Consider the following 19,382-nt stretch of genomic DNA (forward strand, 5'->3'; position numbering starts at 1 on the left):
GACACAGTTAGCATTGCCGGCATTCTTATCCTCGACCAGTGCTACAAGTGAATTAGTGAAGGAAATACTACCAGAATACCTAAGGAACTTCATTGGGATTCGTGATCCCAAATTTGTGGAAGGAGCTGGTCAGTGGGACACTCTTGCCAACTCACACACCCGACCAACCTTGTCCAAACGACGGTAAACAGACCAAATGGGATAGCCCCATAGTGGAAAACATCGCCAAAGCATTGCTGGACGCAGCTTCTCAGAAGGACAGAGCGCGTTTCCTAGCTGTGCAAACCTCCATGCTGGGGACTTCCTGTTCGCAGTCCCTAATTCCTCCTTGGGCACCCGCCTGGACCATCGGGCCCTAAGGATTGGTGTTGCTCTGTGCCTTGCCGCCCCTATCTCCACCGATCACCGGTGTGTTTGCGAACATGCACGGGCAGACCAATACGGCAGCCATGGTCTTATCTGTCGTAAGACACAGGGAAAGATTGCCAGACACGAAGCAGTCAATGACATCATCAAGAGAAGTTTGGCTATAGCTGGGTGTCCAGCACAAAGGGAACCCCAGTTGTGCAGACCTGACAACAGCCAAAAACGCCCAGATGGAGTCACCCTGCAGCCATGGAGGGAAGGTAAACAGGTCGTATGGGATTACACCTGTGCATCTACATTGGCTGATACCTATTTACGTTACAGCTCAGCGGAGGGAGGTGGGGCAGCCACCTTCAGAGAGACCCAGAAAATCCACAAGTACAGAGACGTAGAACGTTGTTACAGGTTCGTGCCGATAGGCTCTGAGAGTCTGGGCGCCTGGGGTAAATGTGCACTCAAGTTTTTAAAGGAGGTTGGTGAGGAACTCATTGGGAAAACTAGAGACCCACGAGCAGCCAGTTTCCTGTTCCAGCGCCTCAGTGTCGCAGTTCAGAGGGGAAATGCGTGCTGTATCCTGGGTACGCACCCAACCTCCGAGGAGCTGGACGAGGTCTTCGAACGCTGATTGTTTAATTGTTATATATTTGTGTGTGTGTGTGTGTGTGTTCTCTGTAAACTGTAGCATTGCAATAAAATAAAACAAAACATACAAAAAAATAATAGGGGTGGTAGGAGAGGAAAAGAATAAATTATTCAGTGAGAATCCACAAGATCTTCTCTGAATGCTCTTTGTTTTTTCTTCGAGGATGCGGGTCCCTGCAATTGCACCAGAGGTGGTACCCCTAATATGTATATATGTATATATATATATATATTATATATATATATAATATATATATATATATATATATATATATATATATATATATATATTATATATGTATTTATTATTTTCTGGTTTAGGGCTTCTATCCCTCTAACTATTTTCTTAGCATCAGGGCTTAATTGAAATAGGAGTTCTCCAAAACTCATTTTCGTACTTTTAAGGTGAAGAAAAGAAGTGATTTACTATAGAGTGTATTACACTTATTTGTATAATTTGCACGACGTTTCGAACCTCCATGGTTCATTCTCAAGTGAACAGATCTTACAATACTAGTTGATTTTATACCCGCATTAGGTCAGGTGATAATACAATGAAGGTGAAAACATGGGGGGATACATAAGGGATAAACATAGGGGCTGCAGAAGGCTTATTGGCCCATACGAGGCATCTCCTATCTAAACACAAAGTTTACTCCTATCTAAAATTGTGTTTAGATAGGAGATGCCTCGTATGGGCCAATAAGCCTCCTGCAGCCCCTATGTTTATCCCTTATGTATCCCCCCATGTTTTCACCTTCATTGTAGTATCACCTGACCTAATGCGGGTATAAAATCAACTAGTATTGTAAGATCTGTTCACTTGAGAATGAACCATGGAGGTTCGAAACGTCGTGCAAATTATACAAATAAGTGTAATACACTCTATAGTAAATCACTTTTTCTTCACCTTAAAAGTACGAAAATGAGTTTTGGAGAACTCCTATTTCAATTAAGCCCTGATGCTAAGAAAATAGTTAGAGGGATAGAAGCCCTAAACCAGAAAATAATAAATACAGAATATGCGGTCATATTCAATGAAACATGTTTGAAAGAAAACCTGCTGCCAGTATACACCATTATATATGTATATATAATATATATATAATATATATATATATATATATATATATATATAGATAGATAGATAGATAGATATATATATATATACATATGGAGATGCTATGCCAATGATGATACTCTTCAAAACCTTAATGTTGTCTTGAGTCGGATACAGTTTCACAACAACAGTGCCTTTCAAAGCTGGAGAAATTTCTGACCTGGAGAGCGTGCAAAGATCCTTTACAGCTAGAATCTACAGTCAATAAATCATCTAAATTACTGGGACCGGCTAAAATCCCTAAATCTGTATTTTCAGAGCGCTGGCAGGAGAGTTATTGAGTTATATAATTTACACTTGAAAAATATTAGAGGGGGCTGGTCCCAAACCTGCACACAAAAATAACACCACATGAGACCAGAAGGCATGGCAGGATGTGCAGAATACCCCCCCCCCACCCCACCGACAATCCCCCGCGTTGATGAACAGATGTGCAATAGGTACTCTGAGAGAAAATTCTATCAACATCTGAGGCCCGAGACTTCAACATGCTTCCACACATAAGGGATCGAAGGGTATGACACGAAAAGTATTATCTGTGGTGTTTATATCTTGGTGTATGTTTCTTGTAAATTATTTCCTTTACCTAATATTTAGGTATATGTGGTGATGGTTTTGTCTAGTGCAGTTTAACCCCCTTTCCTTTTTGGCAGTGTATTGCTATTCAAGTTCTTGATAACTTTACCCAGACGTGGGGCTAGATCTGTGAAGATAAGAGGTACTGAGGCCCTATATAGAGAAAGAAACGAATAGAACCCGAGTTACTGGCTTAATAAGGCTGTAACAATGGTGGCTCACCCAAGTGTCAGCATGACGGAGTCTGGGAAGAGTGAGCAGTGACTGCGGACGCGGCTTGTTATATACCCGGGACAATCTCCCCCTTCACCCTCTTCCATCCCGCCCCTTCTCTCCCCTCCCAACCTCCATCCTGCCCTCTTCTCGCTCGTCTTCCATCCCGCCCTCTTCTCTCCCCTCTCCTCTTCCATCCTGCCCTTTCTCGCCCCTCTTCCAACCCGCCCTTTTCTTCCATCCTGCTCTCTTCTCGCCCCTCTTCTTTCCCTGCCCTCTTCTCGCCCCTCTTCCATCCTGCCCCCTTTTCGCCCCTCTTCCATCCTACTCTCTTTTCGCCCCTCTTCCAACCCGCCCTCTTCTCGCTCCTCTGCCATCCTGCCCTCATCTCTCTCCTCTTCCATCTTGCCCCTCTTTCATCCTGCTCTCATCTCTCGCCTCTTCCATCCTGCCCTTATCTCGCCCCTCTTCCATCCTGGCCTCATCTCTCTCTCTTCCATCTCGCCCCTCTTCCATCCTGACCTCTTTTCGTCCCTCTTCCATACTTCCCTTATCTCGAACCTCTTCCATCCTGGCCTCATCTCTCTCCTCTTCCATCTCGCCCCTCTTCCATCTTGACCTGTTTTCGTCCCTCTTCCATACTTCCCTTATCTCGAACCTCTTCCATCCTGGCCTCATCTCTCTCCTCTTCCATCTCGCCCCTCTTCCATCCTGACCTCTTCTCGTCCCTCTTCCATACTGCCCTTATCTCGACCCTCTTCCATCCTGACCTCTTCTCGTCCCTCTTCCATCCTGACATCTCTCTCCTCTTCCATCCTGCCCTTATCTCGCCCCTCTTCCATCCTGCCCTCATCTCTCTCCTCTTCCATCCTGCCCTAATCTCTCGCCTCTTCCATCCTGCCCTTATCTCGCCCTTCTTCCATCCTGGCCTCATCTCTCTCCTCTTCCATCCTGCCCTTATCTCGCCCCTCTTCCATCCAGACCTCTTTTCGTCCCTCTTCCATACTTCCCTTATCTCGACCCTCTTCCATCCTGGCCTCTTCTCTCTCCTCTTCCATCCTGCCCTCACCTCTCTCCTCTTCCAATTTGCCCTTATCTCGCCCCTCTTCCATCCTGACCTCTTCTCGTCCCTCTTCCATACTGCCTTTATCTCGACCCTCTTCCATCCTGACATCTTCTCGTCCCTCTTCCATCCTGACCTAGCCTCTCTCCTCTTCCATCCTGCCCTTATCTCGCCCCTCTTCCATCCTGCCCTCATATCTCTCCTCTTCCATCCTGCCCTTATCTCTCGCCTCTTCCATCCTGCCTTTATCTCGCCCCTCTTCCATCCTGACCTCTTCTCGTCCCTCTTCCATACTGCCCTTATCTCGACCCTCTTCTATCCTGGCCTCATCTCTCTCCTCTTCCATCCTGCCCTCATCTCTCTCCTCTTCCATCTTGCCCTTATCTCGCCCCCTCTTCCATCGTGACCTCTTCTCGTCGCTCTTCCATACTGCCCTTATCTCGACCCTCTTCCATCCTGACCTCTTCTCGTCCCTCTTCCATCCTGACCTCATCTCTCTCCTCTTCCATCCTGCCCTTATCTCTCATCTCTTCCATCCTGCCCTCATCTCTCTCCTCTTCCATCTTGCCCTCTTTTCGCCCCTCTTCCATCCGGCCCTCATCTCGCTCCTATTCCATCCTGCCCTCATCTCTCTCCTCTTCCATCCTGCCCTCATCTCGCCCCTCTTCCATCCTGCCCTCATCTCGCCCCTCTTCCATCCTGCCCTCATCTCGTCCCTCTTCCATTCTACCCTCTTCTCGCTCCTCTTCCATCCTGCCCTCATCTCGCTCCTCTTCCATCCTGCCCTCATCTCGTCCCTCTTCCATTCTACCCTCTTCTCGTCCCTCTTCTCGCAACTCTTCCATCCTGCCTTCATCTCTCTCCTCTTCCATCCTCCCCTTATCTCGCCCTCTTCCATCCTGCCCTCTTCTCACCCCTCTTCCATCCGGCCCTCATCTCCTCCTCTTCCATCCTGCCCTCATCTCGCCCCTCTTCCATCCTGCCCTCATCTCGCCCCTCGTCCATCCTGCACTCATCTCGTCCCTCTTCCATTCTACCCTCTTCTCGCCCCTCTTCCATCCTGCCCTCATCACGTCCCTCTTCCATCCGGTCCTCTTCCATCCTGCCCTCTTCTCGCCCCTCTTCCATCCTGCCCTCATCTCGCTCCTCTTATATCCTACCTCTTCTCACCCCTCTTCCATCCTGCCCTCATCTCGCCCCTCTTCCATCCTGCCCTCATCACGTCCCTCTTCCATCCGGTCATCTTCCATCCTGCCCTCATCTCGCCCCACTTCCATCCTGCACTCATCTCGTCCTTCGTTCATCCTGCCCTATCACGTCCCTCTTCCATCCTGCCCTCATCTCGCCCCTCTTCCATCCTGCACTCATCTCGTCCCTCGTCCATCGTGCCCTCATCACGTCCCTCTTCCATCCTGCCCTCATCACGTCCCTCTTCCATCCTGCCCTCATCACGTCCTTCTTCCATCCGGCCCTCTTCTCGCCCCTCGTCCATCCTGCCCTCATCACGTCCCTCTTCCATCCTACCCTCTTCCATCCTGCCCTCATATCGCCCTCTTCCATTCTACCCTCTTCTCACCCCTCTTCCATACTTCCCTTATCTCGAACCTCTTCCATCCTGGCCTCATCTCTCTAATCTTCCATCCTGCCCTCACCTATCTCCTCTTCCATCTTACCCTTATCTCGCCCCTCTTCCATCCTGACCTCTTCTCGTCCCTCTTCCATACTGCCCTTATCTCGACCCTCTTCCATCCTGACCTCTTCTCGTCCCTCTTCCATCCTGACCTCATCTCTCTCCTCTTCCATCCTGCCCTTATCTCGCCCCTTTTCCATCCTAGCCTCATCTCTCTCCTCTTCCACCCTGACCTTATCTCGCCCCTCTTCCATCCTGACCTCTTCTCGTCCCTCTTCCATACTGCCCTTATCTCGACCCTCTTCCATCCTGGCCTCATCTCTCTCCTCTTCCATCCTGCCCTCATCTCTCTCCTCTTCCATCTTGCCCTTATCTCGCCCCTCTTCCATCGTGACCTCTTCTCGTCCCTCTTCCATACTGCCCTTATCTCGACCCTCTTCCTTCCTGGCCTCATCTCTCTCCTCTTCCATCCTGCCCTTATCTCGCCCCTCTTCCATCCTGCCCTCATCTCTCTCCTCTTCCATCCTGCCCTTATCTCTCGCCTCTTCCATCCTGCCCTTATCTCGTCCCTCTTCCATCCTGCCCTTATCTCTCGCCTCTTCCATCCAGCCCTTATCTCAACCCTCTTCCATCCTGGCCTCTTCTCGTCCCTCTTCCATACTGACCTTATCTCGACCCTCTTCCATCCTGGCCTCATCTCTCTCCTCTTCCATCCTGACTTCATCTCTCTCCTCTTCCATCCTGCCCTTATCTCGCCCCTGTTCCATCTTGCCCTCATCTCTCTCCTCTTCCATCCTGCCCTCATCTCTCTCTTCTTCCATCTTGCCCTCTTTTCGCCCCTCTTCCATCCTGGCCTCATCTCTCTCCTCTTCCATCCTGCCCTTATCTCTCGCCTCTTCCATCCTGCCCTTATCTCGTCCCTCTTCCATCCTGCCCTCATCTCTCGCCTCTTCCTTGCTGCCCTTATCTCGCCCCTCTTCCATCCTGACCTCTTTTCGTCCCTCTTCCATACTTCCCTTATCTCGCCCCTCTTCCATCCTGGCCTCATCTCTCTCCTCTTTCATCCTGCCCTTATCTCGCCCCTCTTCCATCCTGACCTCTTTTCGTCCCTCTTCCATACTTCCCTTATCTCGACCCTCTTCCATCCTGGCCTCATCTCTCTCCTCTTCCATCCTGCCCTCACCTCTCTCCTCTTCCATCTTGCCCTTATCTCGCCCCTCTTCCATCCTGACCTCGTCTCGTCCCTCTTTCATACTGCCCTTATCTAGACCCTCTTCCATCCTGACCTCTTCTCGTCCCTCTTCCATCCTGACCTAGCCTCTCTCCTCTTCCATCCTGCCCTTATCTCGCCCCTCTTCCATCCTACCCTCATATCTCTCCTCTTCCATCCTGCCCTTATCTCTCGCCTCTTCCATCCTGCCTTTATCTAGCCCCTCTTCCATCCTGGCCCTCATCTCTCTCCTCTTCCATCCTGCCCTTATCTAGCCCCTCTTCCATCCTGACCTCTTCTCGTCCCTCTTCCATCCTGACCTCATCTCTCTCCTCTTCCATCCTGCCCTTATCTCTCATCTCTTCCATCCTGCCCTCATCTCTCTCCTCTTCCATCTTGCCCTCTTTCGCCCCTCTTCCATACGGCCCTCATCTCGCTCCTCTTCCATCCTGCCCTCATCTCTCTCCTCTCCATCCTGCCCTCATCTCGCCCCTCTTCCATCCTGCCCTCATCTCTCCCCTCTTCCATCCTGCCCTCATCTCGTCCCTCTTCCATTCTACCCTCTTCTCGCTCCTCTTCCATCCTGCCCTCATCTCGCTCCTCTTCAATCCTGCCCTCATCTCGTCCCTCTTCCATTCTACCCTCTTCTCGCCCCTCTTCTCGCAACTCTTCCATCCTGCCCTCATCTCTCTCCTCTTCCATCCTGCCCTTATCTCGCCCCTCTTCCATCCTGCCCTCTTCTCACCTCTCTTCCATCCGGCCCTCATCTCTCTCCTCTTCCATCCTGCCCTCATCTCGTCCCTCTTCCATTCTACCCTCTTCTCGCCCCTCTTCCATCCTGCCCTCATCTCTCTCGTCTTCCATCCTGCCCTCATCTCGCCCCTCTTCCATCCTGCCCTCATCTCGCTCCTCTTCCATCCTGCACTCATCTCGTCCCTCTTCCATTCTACCCTCTTCTCGCCCCTCTTCCATCCTGCCCTCATCTCGCCCCTCTTCCATCCTACCCTCTTCTCACCCCTCTTCCATCCTGCCCTCATCTCGCCCCTCTTCCATGCTGCCCTCATCACGTCCCTCTTCCATCCGGTCCTCTTCCATCCTGCTCTCATCTCGCCCCTCTTCAATCCTGCACTCACCTCGTCCCTCGTTCATCCTGCCCTCATCTCGTCCCTCGTCCATCCTGCCCTCATCACGTCCCTCTTCCATCCTGCCCTCATCACCGTCCCTCTTCCATCCTGCCCTCATCACGTCCCTCTTCCATCCGGCCCTCTTCTCGCCCCTCTTCCATCCTGCCCTCATCTCGCCCCTCTTCCATCCTACCCTCTTCTCACCCCTCTTCCATCCTGCCCTCATCTCGCCCTCTTCCATCCTGCTTTCATCTCGTCCCTCTTCCATTCTACCCTCTTCTCGCCCCTCGTCCATCCTGCCCTCATCTCGCCCCTCTTCCATTCTGCCCTCATCACGTCCCTCTTCCATTCTACCCTCTTCTCACCCCTCTTCCATCCTGCCCTCATCTCGCCCCTCTTCCATCCTGCCCTCTTCTCACCCCTCTTCCATCCTGAAGATCAACCTTCAATAATCATCTCCGGTAATGATCGTTACGTCATGGCCGCAGTTCTGTCTTCCTCCAACACACAAAGTCTTACTTAATGTCTTCCTCCTACACTCTTGTCTGTCTACACTTGAAATACCTTCTACATGCTCAGTCTTTCTACATACCCATACCTATACTACAGTCTCAGTCTCACTCTTATGTGGTAAATTATTGAGAACATCCCACGGAGAGTAGAGTATAATAGGATGTCGAGTCCCGTGGTAGACGTATACATCACACAAAGTATATGCTTCCCTCGATATACATAACCACAGGGAGTATATGCCTTCATCTGTGGACTATACATCAAAGTATATGCCTCCCACTTTAGCCTTATACACCCCACAAAGTATATGTCTCTCTCGCTAGACGTAACCATCACATAAAGTATATGCCTCCCTCGGTAGACGTATACGTTCCATAAATTATATGTCGCTCTCGGTAGTCGTATACACCCCTCAAAAGATTGTCACTCACGGTAGCCGTATACACCTCACAATATAGGTCACCCGAGGTAGTCGTATACACCTCACAATGTATATGTCACCCTCGGCAGCCGTATACACCTCATAATGTATAAGCCACTCATGATAGCCATATACACCTCAAAATGTATGTCACCCTCGGTAGCCGTATACACAACTCATAATTAGAGAGACGTGAACGTGAAGGTAAGCAATTGAAGGAAAGTTGAAGTTACGGAAAACTACATCAAGAACTATAAATACCAAAATAAAAATATTATATAAGCCTGAGAAAAAGCAGGTGTTGTGGCCAGGGCAGCTGTTGGTAAACCACCTCCTGATAAGGCTGCTTCTATAACTCTCCAACAACATGTTCAATAGATTCGACATAACAAACACAATCACTGAGAGGGGTGTCGACGAAATACATGCAGACTTTGTTACGCAATCCCCTCGGGAATCTCCGCCAGACTGTGTTACGCAAGCCCCTTGGGAATCTCCGCCAGACTGTGTTACGCAAGCCCCTTGGGAATCTCCGCCAGACTGTGTTACGCAAGCCCCTTGGGAATCTCCGCTAGCAGACTTTAAGATTATGGTTCTTAAAGGAAAAAAGAACCGGACAAATCCTCATCTGCTATGTAATATTGAACAGATTCATATAGAAGCAAATTTGGCTTCTGACAGCTTCAATTACTTCATGCTCAGTATAACCAAACCATCAACAACATGTTCAGTATATCCCATACCATTAACAACATTCTCAGTAAAATCAACATCATCAACAACATGTTCAGTATAACCCTAACCATCAACAACATTATCAGTATAACCAACACCATCAACACCTGCATAGTACAACTCTCACCATCAATAACATGCTCAGTATAACTCGCACTATCAATAACATATTCAGTATAACCGTCACAGTCAACAACATGCTGAGTACAACCCACACCATCAATAACATGCTCAGTATAACCCGCACTATCAATGACATGTTCAGTATAACCGTCACAATCAACAACATGCTCAGTATTACCCTCAACATCAACAAAAATCTCAGTACAGCCCACACCATCAATAACATGCACCTTATAATCCACTCCATCAATAACATGCACAGTATAACACGCACCATCAATAACATGTTCAGTATAACCCACACAATCAACAAAAACCTTAGTACAACCCTCACCATCAACAACATGCTCAGTATAACCCTCACCAACATGCTCAGTATAACCCTCACCATCATCATGATCAGTATAACCCACACCATAAAAAATGAACAGTATAACCCGCACCTTCAACAACATGCTCAGTATAACCCTGACAATCAACAATATGCTCAGTATAACCCTCACCATCAGCAACATGCAGTATAACCCTCACCAACATACCTGGTTACCTGGTTGATACCTGGTTGATGGGGTTCTGGGAGTTCTTCTTCTCCACAAGCCCGGCCCGAGGCCAGACTTGACTTGTGAGAGTTTGGTCCACCTGGCTGTTGCTTGGAGCGGCCCGCAGGCTCACATACCCACCACAGCCCGGTTGGTCCGGCACTCCTTGAAGAAAACAATCTAGTTTCCTCTTGAAGATGTCCACGAGTGTTGCTGTAATATTTCTGATGCTCGCTGGTAGGACATTGAACAACCGTTGACCTCTGATGTTCATACAGTGTTCTCTGATTGTGCCCATCCCGCCAAACACACACCGAAACTACGACGTTGGTACAACGTTCGAACAAGTTTTAACACCACCTAACAAGGTATAACAACCAATATAGCAAGTTGTAACAACGTTCTAATACGTCATAAACACGTTAAGCCAAGATGTAACAACTTTATTACAAGTTTTAATAAGCGGAAAATAGAGACAGTTTCGGTTTGTGTTTCCAGGGATGGCACCTCTGCTCTTCACTGGTTCCATTCTGCATTTTCTTCCATGTCGTTCACTCCAGTAATTTGTTATTTTACTGTGCAGATTTGGGACCTGTCCCTCCAGTATTTTCCATGTGTATATTATTTGGTATCTCTCTCGTCTCCTTTCTAGTGAGTACATTTGGAGAGCTTTGAGACGATCCCAATAATTTAGGTGCTTTATCTCGTCTATGCGTGCCGTATATGTTCTCTGTATTCCCTCAATTTCAGCAATCTCTCCTGCTCTGAAGGGGGAAGTGAGTACTGAGCAGTACTCAAGACGGGACAACACAAGTGACTTGAAGAGTACAACCATAGTGATGGGATCTCTGGACTTGAAGGTTCTCGTAATCCATCCTATCATTTTTCTGGCTGACGCAATACTTGCTTGGTTATGTTCCCTAAACGTTAGATCGTCGGACATCATTATTCCCAAATCCTTGACATGCTGTTTTCCTACTATGGGCAGATTCGATTGTGTTTTGTACCCTGTATTATGTTTAAGATTCTTATTTTTGCCGTATCTGAGTACCTGGAATTTATCACTGTTAAACATCATGTTATTTTCTGCTGCCCAATCGAAAACTTTGTTAATATCTGTTTGTAGTTTATCAATGTCTTCAGCAAAGGTAATTTTCATGCTGATTTTTGTATCATTTGCAAAGAATGACATGAAGCTGTGACTTGTGTTTTTGTCTATATCTGATATGGGAATAAGGAACAGCAGTGGTGCAAGGACTGTACGTTGAGGTACAGAGCTTTTAACTGCGCTCGGACTCGATTTTACTTGATTGACTGTTACTCTTTGTGTTCTGTTCGACAGGAAATTGAGTATCCAGCGTCCTACTTTCCCAGTTATACCCATTGACCTCATTTTGTGTGCAATCACTCCATTGTCACATTTGTCGAATGCCTTTGCAAAATCTGTGTATACGACATCTGCATTATGTTTTTCCTTTAATGCCTCAGTAATTTTGTCATAGTGGTCAAGTAGCTGTGAGAGGCATGATCTTCCTACTCTAAATCCATGTTGGCTTGGATTGTGGAGGTCATTGGTTTCCATGAATCTAGTGACCTGACTCCTGATCACTCTCACAAATACTTTTTATTATGTGGGACGTTAGTGCAACTGGTCTATAATTCTTTGTCAATGCTTTGCTATCACCCTTGTGTAGAGGGGCAATGTCTGCTGCTTTAAACGCATCTGGTATCTCCCCTGTGTCCAAGCTCTTCCTCCACACTATACTGAGTGCCTGTGCTACTGGCACTTTGCATTTCTTTAAAAATATTGAATTCCATGAGTCTGGACCCGGGGCTGAGTGCATGGGCATATTGTCAATTTCTCTTTCAAAATCTGCCACGCTCGTGTTGATATCAGTTATATTTACAGGTGTTTGAGTATCATTCATAAAGAAATTGTCCGAATCTTTCACTTTCATGCTGAGTATCGGAGTGCTAAACATGTCCTCATACTGCTTTTTTAGGATTTCACTAATTTCATTGTCATCCTCAGTGTATGAACCTTCACTAATACGAATAGGTCCAATACTGACAGTGGTTTTCGCTTTTCATTTAGCATATGTGAAGAAATATTTTGGGTTTTTCTTTATTTCCTGAATTGCTTTCTGTTCTAGTTGCCTTTCTTCAGTCTGATAGGAATGCTTCAGTCTCTGTTCGATTTCTTCAATCTCCCTGTTTAAATTATTTCTTCTCTGTATGGAGATTCGTGTCTGCTTAAGCAATTCCGTTAATTTCTTCCTCCTTTTGTAATGTCGTCTGCGTTCTCTTTCTACATTGGACCTCTTTCTGGCTTTCCTCAAAGGAACATGTTTCAGACAGACTTCATATGCTTCAGAAGTCAGTTTTCTATTCATTGTGTAGGGTTTTTATCTCTTAGAACATTTTCCCATTGAATGTTTGTAAGTTCCCTGTTTATTTTCTCCCAGTCTATCCTCTTATTATTAAAATTGAATTTATTGAATAGCCCTTCTCGCTTGTTGTTTCTCTTGGGCCTACTACCGTTATTAATGTTAGTTTGTACTTCAATCTAACATGCTCAGTATAACCCTCACCATCAACAACATGCAGTATAACCCTCACCATCAACAACGTTCAGTATAATCCTCACCATCAACAACGTGCAATATAACCCTCACCATCACCAACATGCTCAATATAACCCTTACCATATAGCTCCTACCTAACCCTATACCATTAGGGAGCCGGCGGCTGAGCGGACAGAACATTGGACGCGTGATCCTGTGGTCCCGGGTTCGATCCCTGGCGCCGGAGAGAAACAATGGGCAGAGTTTCTTTCACCCTGATGCCCCTGTTACCTAGCAGTAAATAGGTACCTGGGAGTTAGTCAGCTGTCACAGGCTGCTTCCTTGGGGTGGAGGCCTGGTCGAGGACCGGGCCGCGTGACACTAAAGCCCCGAAATCCTCTCACGATAACCATCAACAACATGCAGTATAACCCTCACCATCACCAACATGCTCAGTATAACCCCCACCATCAACAACATGCTCAGTATAACCCCCACCATCAACAACATGCTCAGTATAACCCCCACCATCACCAACATGCTCAGTATAACCCCCACCATCACCAACATGCTCAGTATAACCCCCACCATCAACAACATGCTCAGTATAACCCCCACCAGCACCAACATGCTCAGTATAACCCCCACCATCAACAACATGCTCAGTATAACCCCCACCATCAACAACATGCTCAGTATAACCCCCACCATCACCAACATGCTCAGTATAACCCCCACCATCACCAACATGCTCAGTATAACCCCCACCATCAACAACATGCTCAGTATAACCCCCACCAGCACCAACATGCTCAGTATGACCCCCACCATCAACAACATGCTCAGTATAACCCCCACCATCAACAACATGCTCAGTATAACCCCCACCATCAACAACATGCTCAGTATAACCCCCACCATCACCAACATGCTCAGTATAACCCCCACCATCACCAACATGCTCAGTATAACCCTCACCATCACCAACATGCTCAGTATAACCCCCACCATCACCAACATGCTCAGTATAACCCTCACCATCACCAACATGCTCAGTATAACCCCCACCATCACCAACATGCTCAGTATAACCCCCACCATCACCAACATGCTCAGTATAACCCTCACCATCACCAACATGCTCAGTATAACCCCCACCATCAGCAACATGCTCAGTATAACCCCCACCATCAACAACATGCTCAGTATAACCCCCACCAGCACCAACATGCTCAGTATAACCCCCACCATCAACAACATGCTCAGTATAACCCCCACCATCAACAACATGCTCAGTATAACCCCCACCATCAACAACATGCTCAGTATAACCCCCACCATCACCAACATGCTCAGTATAACCCCCACCATCACCAACATGCTCAGTATAACCCTCACCATCACCAACATGCTCAGTATAACCCCCACCATCAACAACATGCTCAGTATAACCCTCACCAGCACCAACATGCTCAGTATAACCCTCACCAGCACCAACATGCTCAGTATAACCCCCACCATCAACAACATGCTCAGTATAACCCCCACCATCAACAACATGCTCAGTATAACCCCCACCATCAACAACATGCTCAGTATAACCCCCCACCATCACCAACATGCTCAGTATAACCAGCACCATCACCAACATGCTCAGTATAACCCCCCACCATCACCAACATGCTCAGTATAACCCTCACCATCACCAACATGCTCAGTATAACCCCCACCATCACCAACATGCTCAGTACAACCCTCACCATCACCAACATGCTCAGTATAACCCCCACCATCACCAACATGCTCAGTATAACCCCCACCATCACCAACATGCTCAGTACAACCCCCACCATCACCAACATGCTCAGTATAACCCCCACCATCACCAACATGCTCAGTATAACCCCCACCATCACCAACATGCTCAGTATAACCCTCACCAGCACCAACATGCTCAGTATAACCCCCACCATCACCAACATGCTCAGTATAACCCTCACCATCACCAACATGCTTGTCGGTAAAAAAAGACCTACTTTAATAATCTTAGTTACAATATGCAGATAACTGCGCTGCTGTTCTTGTATTAACCTATTAACCAATATTGACTCAAATTAATTTAATAACTCGATCAAACAAAACGAGATGATCGTGGAATTTTCCCTTAAGACATGGGATATATTATTGCGACTTCATTAAAATATCTACATTCAATATAAATCAATACCTTAAAACTCCCAGTCCAGTGTTAAAATTAATATAAAAAACTGTTACCTGTGATTAGATCAAATAAAACAATCAATAAAATCAACGCCTCCCTTCCTTTGGTGATAAATAGACAGAAACTGAACCAGTTCTGGTAGCGTCAGCAACCGGGGAGGAGGAGGGAGGCGACCACTGTGTAAAGAACTTTAATCCTGTGAGGTGGCACAAATAAGCAGCTGCATTGCACTCGTTACTAGAGTTATACCCACGGTCTTCAGCTGCCGGAACTTCAAAATAACGTGATTATCTCGTTGCCGGTTTGTCCTAAACAGTCTAAATTTTATTACTAGGCCTATTAATATAATTAATGACATTCCGGTTAGGAGGGGCCGGCCCCCCAAAAAACTGGGTGAGCCCCTCACAATCTTGTAAAATCCTAACAATAATAATTTAAATGTAGCACATTTGTGATTAGAAATATAGTTGCAGTAGTTATATTGTATTCTTCCAGCAGATCTTCTGTGCTCACCTGGGGATTAAGCATCAGGAACCTGTCATCACGAGGATAACACACAGAAATCACAATTGCGAGATGCATCAAATCAACAAATCCACAAGGGCCGTGACAAGGATTCGAACCTGCGTCCGAGAGCATCCCAGACGCTGCCTCAATCGACTGAGCTACGACATGATAAAAAGGAGTTGAAACCGAAGTTCTACTGAACTTACCGGATCCTGTAGTTGTGCCTCGGAGAGGCTGCAGGATCCAGTAAGTATAGTAGAACTTCGGTTTCAACTCCTTTTGACCACGTCGTAGCTCAGTCGATTAAAGCAGCGTCTGGGATGCTCACGGACGCAGGTTCGAATCCTCGTCACGACCCTTGTAGATTTGTTCTCGAGGAACTTGTGTTTGGATATGACTTGTAGGAGAATTTAAATCCATTCAGCCCGCTCAATAAAACATACAGTCGACTAATCAATCGAAAGAAATAATAAAATAATGAATTATGCATTATAAATTATAATACATTAAAATAATCAATTTATTAATAAATAAACTAAGTAAATTCCCACGTGTCAGAATTCCCCACATCTTTTGGTCTTTAGTATTTAGATCCTGATTAGGATCAATTATAAAAATTAGTACCAATAAATAATTTAATAAATAAGCAGCAGTAGAAGTAGACTGCTAATTTACCAGTAACCTTCCTCATCAATTTTCAACCTGAGTGCATGCAGTAGTGTTACTGAACATTATATAATTATTGTTCCAAACCTTAATACAGGTAAAACAGGAACCAAATAAATACATATTACCAATAAATACGATACATAGCAAACTGCGCATCGCCAAAATTAACGCGTCATTTTCGTAGATTATATCCTCAGAAAACGGTGATGTTTTAATTCTGCAGAGTTAACACAAATTAAAGCTAACTAAATTGTGACTGTACTTTCATATAATTTTATCCAATAACTAGCTGTACCTGGCCACGCGTTGCTGTGGCTCAGCAATGCATGTGTGTTGCTAAGCCGCAGCAACCTTTCCCTGTCTCCATGTCTTCATCACTCTTCCCCCCTCCGTCCCCTTGTCCTCCCAACCACTCCCCACTCTCTGTCTCTTTGTCCTCCCCACCATTCCCCACTCCATTGTCCTTTCGTCCTTCTAACCATTCCCCACTCCACCTTCCCCTCGTCTGCCCCACCATCTACCACTCCCCCGTCCACTCGTCCTCCCTACCATTCCCTCCTACCCTGTCCTCTTGTCCTCCCTACCATTCCCTCCTACCCTGTCCTCTTGTCCTCCCTACCATTCCCTCCTACCCTGTCCTCTTGTCCTCCCAACCACTTCCATATCCCCTGTCCCTTCATCCCCACCATCCCCAACTCATTCATCCATTCATCCCCCTTACCATTATCCCCTTCATTGTCCTCTTGTCCTCCCCAACATCCCCCACTCCTGTCCTCTCATCTTCCCCACCATTCCCAACTCCCTCGTCTGATGCAATCTCAAATGATCTGATGTTCCCATCAAAAACTTAGGAACATCAATAATCTGATGTTCCCATCAATGAAATATAAGAATACAGTTAAAAAAACGAAATGGAAAACAATGAAAAAATAAAAATAAACTATACTGTACTCACAAAATGAATGGTATAGTAAAAGCACAGCTCAATTTCAATGAATGTCACACATAATAATTAAATCAAAATGAAAATAAATTGAAATATAGGAAAATTCAATTTGTCAATGCAATTGAAAATATTGAAATGGAAATGAAACAATTTGTGTAGCGTGTGTTGCTCTTACGTGCAAAAGATGGCGCTGTTTCTTACAAAAAATGTTTCTTGTCAAAGGTGTGGCAAAGGTGGGGGGCCACGAAAGCCTGGTGGATAGCGCGCAGGACTCGTAATTCTGTGGCTCGGGTTCGATTCCCGCACGAGGCAGAAACAAATGGGCAAAGTTTCTTTCACCCTGAATGCCCCTGTTACCTAGCAGTAAATAGGTACTCAGGAGTTAGTCAGCTGTCACGGGCTGCTTCCTGGGGGTGGAGGCCTGGTCGAGGACCGGGCCGCGGGGACACTAAAAAGCCCCGAAATCATCTCAAGATAACCTCTATATTTATACGTACAAAATGAACGGTATGGTAAACAACACAGCTCAACTCTAATGTAATGTCACACAAAATAAATAAATAAAAATAAAAATAAATCGAAATCTATGAAAATTCAACTGATCAATGCAATTGGAAACATTTAAATGGAATCTTCACATATTTAGGATAACGTAGGTTGCTATTACATGAAACAGATGGGGCTGTTAAAAAAAAAAGTTTTTACCTGTTACAGATATGGCATCTATATAGTAGGTATAACAAAACATGAACGTATTCGAATGGATCGTTGTGTCAAAATTTCAAAGCAATAGGTGAAGAACTTTTGAAGATTACATTGTGTGTTGCTCTTACGTCCAATAGATGGCTCTGTTATTAAAAAAGCATGTTTTTTCCTGTCACAGGTGAGGTCTGTATATAGCTGGTATATAAAAACACGCGCCTACTCGAATGCAATGTTGTGTCAAAATTTCAAAGCAATCGGTAAAGAGGTTGCGAAGATTTTCCTTACATGAATATTACATGAAAAGCAAAGTTTTTCAGAAAAAACATGTTTTTTTTCTGGTCACAGACGTGACATCTATATAATATGTATAAAAAAACACGCTCGGATGCGAATGGAATGTTGTGTGAAAATTTCAAAGCAATCTGTGAAGGACTTTCGGAGATTAGCTATTTTGAACAAACGAACATTTACATTTTTATTTATATAGATTGTGTGGCTGAATTTCGTGTTAGGGTCACTAACAAAAATTTAAATTCTAAATAAATACCAGAATTGATGAGAGGTTACCAATGCTAATTATAAATACATTTCTCTAAATAAGAGTCATTTAATAAAAACAAAAAAATACTGCATAATTCTATTTACTGCACATAATTTTTTATTACTTGTTCCAACTCTTATGCTGGATAGGACAATATTGGGTTAGTTTTGAATTAAATATTGTCCAGACTAGTCCAATCCAATTACTTCAGCTGAACAGTGTCAGAGTAGGATAATACTACTTGCCTAAAGTTGAATTAGAAATTTTCCAGCCAATCAACATTTAAACTATTGTGCAGACCCTAAATAGGGTGGGATTCATTGCATCACGAGTTGCGATACACATATAATTATCTTATATTATTATATTATAGCCATTTATATGTAATTATTTCATCATTGACTGATAAGAAGTGTTGCTATCCATTCAAGAGTAATAATGATGAGCTAGCTTGTGGAAAATCCTGTAATGACACTGAATTACCACTCAATTCATTATGTCTATATTCAATTTAATATTTTATGTGCCAACCTCTAAAAGAGGTAGGATTCAAGCCTTCAACCCTATTGAAGGCTTGAATCCTACCTCTTGGATTATTGGATTATGTAGGAATCAACCCTAGGCTATTATTAATAAACATTTATTACAATTTTTTAAGCCCATACTCCAGTTACTTCCACTGCAAAATCATGTGGTCAGTAAAACCAAATCAAACAGCCAGCATGACTTCTCCAGAAATAAAATTGAAACAGACTCAACAGGACTCAAGGGTCACTTAACAAAACAAATTAATACAATGATTTATCTCAACAATGACCAGTTGATCATGTGCAACTGGAAACCTAGTTACAAGTGACCACAAGTAAATTTGTGCAAGTCAAACGGCAGATAGAAAACTATCTAGCTGAACTTGCCAACACTAATTTAACCATTGGTGAATTAGATACCATTATG

General features: G+C 45.4%; 8 protein-coding genes across 8 annotated transcripts; all 8 read right to left on the reverse strand.

The window, feature by feature from the left end:
• Positions 1 to 3,792: 3,792 nt before the first annotated feature.
• Positions 3,793 to 4,110, reverse strand: LOC123756945 (high mobility group nucleosome-binding domain-containing protein 5-like). The gene has a single exon (XM_069331555.1). It carries the CDS (start codon positions 4,108 to 4,110, stop codon positions 3,793 to 3,795), a length of 318 nt encoding a protein of 105 aa, XP_069187656.1.
• Positions 4,111 to 4,116: 6 nt separating this feature from the next.
• Positions 4,117 to 4,473, reverse strand: LOC138368846 (antho-RFamide neuropeptides-like). Its single transcript, XM_069331556.1, has one exon. It carries the CDS (start codon positions 4,471 to 4,473, stop codon positions 4,117 to 4,119), a length of 357 nt encoding a protein of 118 aa, XP_069187657.1.
• A 115-nt stretch (positions 4,474 to 4,588) lies between these two features.
• LOC123756944 (antho-RFamide neuropeptides-like) lies at positions 4,589 to 4,852 on the reverse strand. The gene has a single exon (XM_045740356.2). The coding sequence runs from the start codon at positions 4,850 to 4,852 to the stop codon at positions 4,589 to 4,591; it is 264 nt and encodes an 87-aa protein (XP_045596312.1).
• A 757-nt stretch (positions 4,853 to 5,609) lies between these two features.
• Positions 5,610 to 6,188, reverse strand: LOC138368847 (high mobility group nucleosome-binding domain-containing protein 5-like). Its single transcript, XM_069331557.1, has one exon. The coding sequence runs from the start codon at positions 6,186 to 6,188 to the stop codon at positions 5,610 to 5,612; it is 579 nt and encodes a 192-aa protein (XP_069187658.1).
• A 39-nt stretch (positions 6,189 to 6,227) lies between these two features.
• LOC138368848 (high mobility group nucleosome-binding domain-containing protein 5-like) lies at positions 6,228 to 6,917 on the reverse strand. The gene has a single exon (XM_069331558.1). It carries the CDS (start codon positions 6,915 to 6,917, stop codon positions 6,228 to 6,230), a length of 690 nt encoding a protein of 229 aa, XP_069187659.1.
• A 278-nt stretch (positions 6,918 to 7,195) lies between these two features.
• Positions 7,196 to 7,549, reverse strand: LOC138368849 (octapeptide-repeat protein T2-like). The gene has a single exon (XM_069331559.1). The coding sequence runs from the start codon at positions 7,547 to 7,549 to the stop codon at positions 7,196 to 7,198; it is 354 nt and encodes a 117-aa protein (XP_069187660.1).
• A 282-nt stretch (positions 7,550 to 7,831) lies between these two features.
• LOC138368850 (high mobility group nucleosome-binding domain-containing protein 5-like) lies at positions 7,832 to 8,293 on the reverse strand. Its single transcript, XM_069331560.1, has one exon. The coding sequence runs from the start codon at positions 8,291 to 8,293 to the stop codon at positions 7,832 to 7,834; it is 462 nt and encodes a 153-aa protein (XP_069187661.1).
• A 4,958-nt stretch (positions 8,294 to 13,251) lies between these two features.
• On the reverse strand, positions 13,252 to 14,490 carry LOC138368851 (uncharacterized). Its single transcript, XM_069331561.1, has one exon. The coding sequence runs from the start codon at positions 14,488 to 14,490 to the stop codon at positions 13,252 to 13,254; it is 1,239 nt and encodes a 412-aa protein (XP_069187662.1).
• Positions 14,491 to 19,382: the final 4,892 nt, after the last annotated feature.

Source organism: Procambarus clarkii, chromosome 26 (genome assembly GCF_040958095.1).
Source record: "Procambarus clarkii isolate CNS0578487 chromosome 26, FALCON_Pclarkii_2.0, whole genome shotgun sequence".
In the NCBI taxonomy this organism is placed as follows: domain Eukaryota; kingdom Metazoa; phylum Arthropoda; class Malacostraca; order Decapoda; family Cambaridae; genus Procambarus; species Procambarus clarkii.